The sequence below is a fragment of the Sinocyclocheilus anshuiensis genome, unplaced genomic scaffold (genome assembly GCF_001515605.1).
Source record: "Sinocyclocheilus anshuiensis isolate Anshui unplaced genomic scaffold, SAMN03320099.WGS_v1.1 scaffold560, whole genome shotgun sequence".
In the NCBI taxonomy this organism is placed as follows: Eukaryota; Metazoa; Chordata; class Actinopteri; order Cypriniformes; family Cyprinidae; genus Sinocyclocheilus; species Sinocyclocheilus anshuiensis.
This window is the reverse complement of record NW_015554116.1, coordinates 313,420-320,122: the sequence shown is the minus strand read 5'-3', so window position 1 is coordinate 320,122 and position 6,703 is coordinate 313,420. Positions and strand designations below refer to the sequence as shown.

The window sequence follows — 6,703 nt, the reverse complement described above, 5'->3', positions numbered from 1 at the left end:
GCACCAAGAGCTTGTAACACTCCAAAGAGAAAGGAAAAATTGAAATCGCATCATATGACCCCTTTAAATGTAATGTGTGTTTTGTATAGATACGTATCAAGCACACTGGGTGGCGCTGTTTGCTCTCCTGATGTGGGCACCTCTGCAGGTGGCAGCAGATTCAGAAGAGGAAGCCCCCTCAGACTGGGCATTGTGGAAAAGGCTTCATCAAATATCCTATGATGAGGAGGTCGGTTAGAATTATTTAGGTGTCTTTTTTTTTACTCATATTCTTGCTAAGTGAAACACAACAGGAAAAATTTCTAATACACACTGAAAAAAAACAAAAACATTTTAAAATTAAAAGTTTTACTTGCCACTTACCACTTTTTATAGTGCAAAAAAGAGAGTAAAACAGTAATTTTGGCGTCAGTTGTTCCTTTAAAAATAAAAAGGTTTGAAACACTGTTGACACATTTAATCCTGTATAAACATGTAGTTTAAGTCCGTTTGTGGTTGTGGATTATATGTTATATGTATGTTATGCACTGTGTTTGACTTTATATTAAAGATGACTTTATGACTGTAGAGTGACGACATTCAGAGACAAATCATCTGGGAGACCAATCTGCGAATGATTGAGAAAAACAACGATAATTTCCGCTTCGGATTGTCGACGTTTAACATGGCAATGAACAAATACGGTGACCTCGTAAGTAAAACGATTGAAAATTTCAGAAACTGCTGTATTATCTTTGTTAAAGGGTCAGTTCACCCAAAAATTAAAATTCTGTCATTAATTACTCACCCTCGTGTCGTTTCAAACCCGTAAAACCTTTGTTCATCTTTGGAACACAAATTAAGATAGTTTTGATTAAATCCAAGAGCTCTCTGAACTTCCGTAGACAGCGACGCAACTGAAATGTTCCCAGACTCAGAAATGTAGCAAGGACATCGATAAAAGAATACTACGAGAATACTTTCTGTGCGCAAAAAGAACAAAAATAACATAATTTATTCAACTATTCTTCTCCCAGAGTTCTTATATAAGTCTATTTATATAAGTAGAATACGCTTTCTCCTGAACGTAAACAATGCTGATTACGTTGATTACATTCTGGGGAAAGCGTGTGCATGCATTGGGTTACTCTCCAAATTGGTGGAAGATGGTAACTCGGGGAAAAGAACAGTTAAATAAATTATGTTATTTTTGTTCTTTTTGCACACAAAAAGTATTCTCGTAGCTTCGCAAAATTGAAGTTGAGCCACTGATGTCACATGGACTGTTTTACTAATGTCCTTACGACATTTCTGGGTCTGGGAACATTTCAGTTGTGTTACTATCTATGGGAGGTTCAGAAAGCTCTCAGATTTCATCAAAAATATCTTAATTTGTGTTCTGAAGATGAACGAAGGTCTTACGGGTTTGGAACGACATGAGTGTGAGTAATTAATGACAGAATTTTCATTTTTGGGCAGACTAACCCTTTAAATGTGGATTTATACTGACATCTAGTGGTGTGGATGTAACATCCTGCAAAAAAAATATTTTCTGGTCGATTTTGTGTTGTCTAAAATTGTTTTATCTAATTTTTCTCATCTTCAGACCAAGATGGAGTACAAACTTTTGCTGGGCGCCACAATTAATGGACCGATAAACAGGAGAGGAAAGGTTGCATCCGCTCAGTCGCTCCGTGTCAATGCTAACAGACTGGGATTGACCAATGTGGATTATCGAGCACAAGGATATGTGACTGAAGTCAAAGATCAGGTGGATTTCTCTTTTAATTGATCCTTGATATGCGTATGTTTATTCACACATGTAGGCCTTCTGTTGAAAATGATTATACAGTATGTTAGATGCTAAAATGATTGATTTGACGTGATTTTTTCAGGGATACTGTGGGTCTTGCTGGGCCTTTAGCACTACAGGTGCCATTGAAGGGCAGATGTTCAAGAGGACGGGGCGGTTGGTGTCCCTCAGCGAGCAGCAGCTGGTGGACTGTTCCAGGTCGTATGGCACATATGGCTGCAGTGGAGCCTGGATGGCAAACGCCTATGATTACGTGATCCATAAAGGGCTGGAGAGCTCTGACACTTACCCCTATACTTCAGCGGTGAGTGCTCTTGGTCATTTGAGTCAGTTTTGAGATGTTTTCGTGTGATTCGGCCAATCTGAATGTGTGTTTTTCGGATCTGGTTTCATCAGGATACTCAGCCCTGTTTCTACGACAGAAGTTCAGTTGTCACCAGGATCAGTGATTACAGATTCATCCCGGCCGGAGATGAACAGGCGCTGGCTGACGCCGTGGCAACCATCGGTCCAATCACTGTCGCCATAGATGCCGATCATCCAAGCTTCCTCTTCTACAGCTCAGGTAAGATTTTCACTTCCTTAGATTCAATTTCCAACCTGAAAAGAAAAAAGAAAGAAAAAAGATATGTAACTGATATACATAGTAAGTCTATTTTGTAAATATTTTTACACAAGTCAGTGATTTTATAAGTTATTAATATATTGTTAAAATAATAATTTAATAGTAATTTATATTAACTACTAATTTTAATATACTGTTATTTTTATATTCACTTTTAACTTTATTTATTAACGATTTTATTTTTTTCTATTATATTAGTATGACTTTTTTATTTGTATATATAATATAAATATATGCACACATATATGTATTTATATAAGTATATAAATGCAATACAAATTTTATATACACAATCTATAATATATTGTATAAGTAGAACAGTTTATGTATACTGTACTTCACTGTCTAACTCTATAAAATGTTAAGATGTTAAATGTTAATATTAGTTTGAATTTTTTATTTATTTGTATATATAAAATCTGTTTTATATATATAAAATATGTACAATACATTGATAAAACTATTAAATTATATCAATAAAATTATTAAATGAATTACACTTTATAGAGTTACACAGTTAAGTAAAGTAGGACAGTAGTATATATATAATATAATTCACTTACATATGTAAATATAGATATGAACACACTAATAACTATTTATTTACATGTACAATACATGCTTATTACATTTTTTATAACAAATTACTTAAAACAATAATATATATAAATAAATATCTTAATAAAAAAATAATGTAATTATATTACATTTATTTATAAGTATTATATTACTTTTTAACATGTATAAATAAACATAAATAATAAATTTGAATATATAAGTATTTATATATAAATATCTATTTAATGATTTGTACAATATTATATATATAGACTAAAATAATAATTTAATGATAAATGATATGAATTGTTTCAACAGGAATCTACAAGGAATCTAACTGTAACCCTAACAACCTCAACCATGCTGTGCTTGTGGTTGGTTATGGCTCAGAAGGGGGCAAAGATTACTGGATAATCAAAAACAGGTAAGAGAACGCCCATCATTTAGGTTTATGAGTACATTAACACCCTATATACACTGATAGAAAATCCACACAACGAACTACAACTTCTACTGTAGACAACTTCATTACCTTTACAGAAAAGTATTGTACTGTGGTGGCATCATGTTACAGTGATGGAATCAGACAGTAAAACACATGGTACTTCATAGAATACCATGCTTTTACCAGAGTATATGTCCAAAAAACATGGTAATTACATTTTAATGGTCTGACCCTTTCTTTTTCTTTCTTTTCTCAGTTGGGGAACAGGATGGGGTGATGGAGGCTACATGCGAATGATCCGCAATGGCAAAAACACTTGTGGGATCGCCAGCTATGCTCTTTATCCCATTGTGTAAGAAGAACCAGACATTTCCAAATAAAGACTTATGAAGTCTGAAGTTTGTGTCAGAATCAGTTAATTTAGTCAGTGGGTTTGTAAAAGAACAGCTATTACACTATGGAGCTTTACTTCAGTCCTGCAATAGAAAATGAGTGTTTGCAGTTTTTGCAGTCCATTTTAAGGCGTGCTTTATCAGATTTTTTTCACATAACCTCTCCCCCTGTGCAAACTTGCATGCGTTTTTTCACTGTATACCCAGGTGTGTTTGAGACTACAAGACTTTTGTTCTCACAATAGGCTACTAATGGAGACAAGGTCATGTGCTTAAATGTTGTGTCTAGATAAGTGTGTTGCTGCAACGACACGTTTGGTGCTATTGTTGTGCAGTGTTGCGGAAACATTAATCAGTGCATTTCATATATCAACGGTGAACATAAAAGGTTAAAAAATGTGAGGATGTTTTATATATACACACACACACACACACATATATATATATATATATGTGTGTGTGTCTATATATATATATATATATATATATATATGTGTATATATATACACACTGTGTGTGTACAAATATAAATAAATAAATAAAACTAAAAACAAATATAAATAACTAAATGCACATAATAAATTTGACATTGTTAGAGCTGAGACATTAAAAGTTAATTATTTATGAAGTTCCTATTGGTGGTGCCAGCATGTGTGTAAAAATTATTGCCCTACCTCTCCTCTGTACACACTGCTATCACACACCTGGAGAGAGAAACAGGAAGAAAAGGGCTTTTTGAACTTTGTCAGGGGTGAAGATCAGATCACACGTAGGTTGTTGTTGTAGGAGCATGGAGTTGCAGTAAATGCATATATGGCATGTACATTTATAAATGGCTAGGTTCTTATTCCTGGGAGTCCAAATGATGTGGACTGGAGTACTGCTGCTGTTCTGTCTGGATCTATGGGTATCTGCAGATGAGTTGGGACGTCCAACGACTTTCTGGTGGGACAATGATATTCAAGTCAAAAAACACAGCGATCAACAGTCATGGGGGCATATTTTCAGAAAGTATTGTGATTCAGCACACATTAAGGTAAGATTGTTGTTGTAAAAATGCCCTTCTGCAAAGAAATAAAGAAAAAAGTCTTAAACCAGCCTGTTTCATTTTTGTTAAAGCAGTTAAAACCACCTTAAATCAGCTAAGATCAGTAAAATAATGTTTGTTTCAGCGGTGATATTTTGTTTCTTTTTTTTTTTTTTTTTAATTAAAAGTACAACTGAACTAGATTACTCGGGTCTGATGCATCAACTACTACTATTCTATTTAAATTGTTCAAGTTAGAGCTTTCCAGTGAATCCTGAGCCAGTTCACAAAAACGATTCATTTGAATCAATCCGAACAGTGACACAAATTCACTGATTCACCGAAATGACAGTCTCCTTCAAACGTAATAAACCCAATTAACAACTCGCCGACTTATCGTCTCTTTTGAATATCTAAAAAAAAAAAAAAACATTTTCGACAGAATTTTTCAATAAAACTATTAACAGAAATATATGTCACGCAATGACGTAAGAGAACCACTGAATCATTTCTGAACAGAAAAGACTCGGATTGCGAATCTAGATCAACTCGCTGACGGAACGTTCCAAAGTAAACCATTCGTGTATGCAATTTTAGGACCCCCAGGCCAAACAAGTTCAAACATGTTTTTCTTAAGGTATGTCAGATAAAAGATTTAGCTTGAACGCACTGGCACGCTGCCAGCATAAACCGCAGAAAGTGAAGAAACTAACCCTCATTTTCTGTTTGAATATGAAAAGCATTCAAGTTGTTGCAGTGGCCTGTCTTTTTATGTCAATTTTGTGAAGTAATATTGTACCTTCAGGGTTAAAGTCCGGGTTCCCAGCTTGTAGGTGTTTTCAATGAGCCGTACAAACCATAGCCCCTATGCAGAAACTATGAAACAACTCCATAATGATTCTTTAAAAGCTTTCAGTTTCTTCATTTCCTCTTTTTGTCATTTGGAATGTGTAAATGGTCATTAACTGTGGCAAAAACATTGTGTTTTAGCCAAAAGTATACCATTGTAAGATGATACCATCTGCACATGTTTGTATCTCATATGATGATTTTGTCTGCATTTGCACCATTGCAGGACTGTGATCGTGGTTATTACAGGGAGCGAAGTGGACCACATAAGGGACGGTGTGTGCCGTGCAACTGCAATGGCCTGTCCAATGACTGTGACCCACATACTGGAAAATGTTTGGTAAATTTTTTAAAAATTTAATCTTGAATAACTTTCTTTTGAGAAAGTTCACTGTAAAAAAAAAAAAAAAAAAAAAAAATCCATAAAATTTAAAAACCTGCAGCTGTGGTTGCCAGAATTTTACCGTAAAAAATGTGGTAGCAACATTTTAGGTTTTACGGATTTAACTTAAATTTACATTTAAATACCATAATTTTATTATCTGATATTATGTTAATATACCAACCTATGGAAGCACTGAAATCCGTTTTGTACTTTTGTAATACACTGATAACCACCAAAAGCAGGTGGTGATGAGAAAGTCACATGATGAACCAAAGCCCATCACAAGCAGCTTTTAAATAATAACATACAGTATATAGAAGGTGCACAGTGTCATTCACACAAACACTAAACACCATCATGGTAACACACATGAAACTGAAATAATGCAATAAACATTAATTTAACAACATTAGATGTAACATACAACCCAAATGAGGTTGATAAGAACCGATAAGAAAAAACTAAGAAGAAACAGTTATTTCAACAAAAAACATCAAATGTGAAATGTAACGCAGGGAATTCTGGGAATGTCAATTTACGGTTATTCACTGTAAATTATATGTTCTTTTTCACTTCCAAAAATTGTATACTACCGTAAAATTACATGTAATGTCCAATACAGTTTTTCAC

The 6,703-nt window shown here is 34.1% G+C and overlaps 2 protein-coding genes across 2 annotated transcripts in view; both read left to right on the top strand.

The window, feature by feature from the left end:
• cts12 (cathepsin 12) overlaps positions 1-3,780 on the top strand; it is a 9,193-nt gene extending 5,413 nt beyond the window's left edge. Inside the window, exons 3-9 of the mRNA XM_016462193.1 lie at positions 90-229; positions 569-691; positions 1,586-1,750; positions 1,875-2,096; positions 2,189-2,357; positions 3,294-3,399; positions 3,677-3,780. Coding sequence (XP_016317679.1) covers positions 90-229; positions 569-691; positions 1,586-1,750; positions 1,875-2,096; positions 2,189-2,357; positions 3,294-3,399; positions 3,677-3,776 — 1,025 coding nt within the window. The 3' untranslated portion in view covers positions 3,777-3,780. The remainder of the gene's footprint in view (positions 1-89; positions 230-568; positions 692-1,585; positions 1,751-1,874; positions 2,097-2,188; positions 2,358-3,293; positions 3,400-3,676) is intronic.
• A 770-nt stretch (positions 3,781-4,550) lies between these two features.
• Positions 4,551-6,703, top strand: part of lama3 (laminin, alpha 3) — a 20,291-nt gene continuing 18,138 nt past the window's right edge. Inside the window, exons 1-2 of the mRNA XM_016462268.1 lie at positions 4,551-4,848; positions 5,915-6,028. Coding sequence (XP_016317754.1) covers positions 4,645-4,848; positions 5,915-6,028 — 318 coding nt within the window. The 5' untranslated portion in view covers positions 4,551-4,644. The remainder of the gene's footprint in view (positions 4,849-5,914; positions 6,029-6,703) is intronic.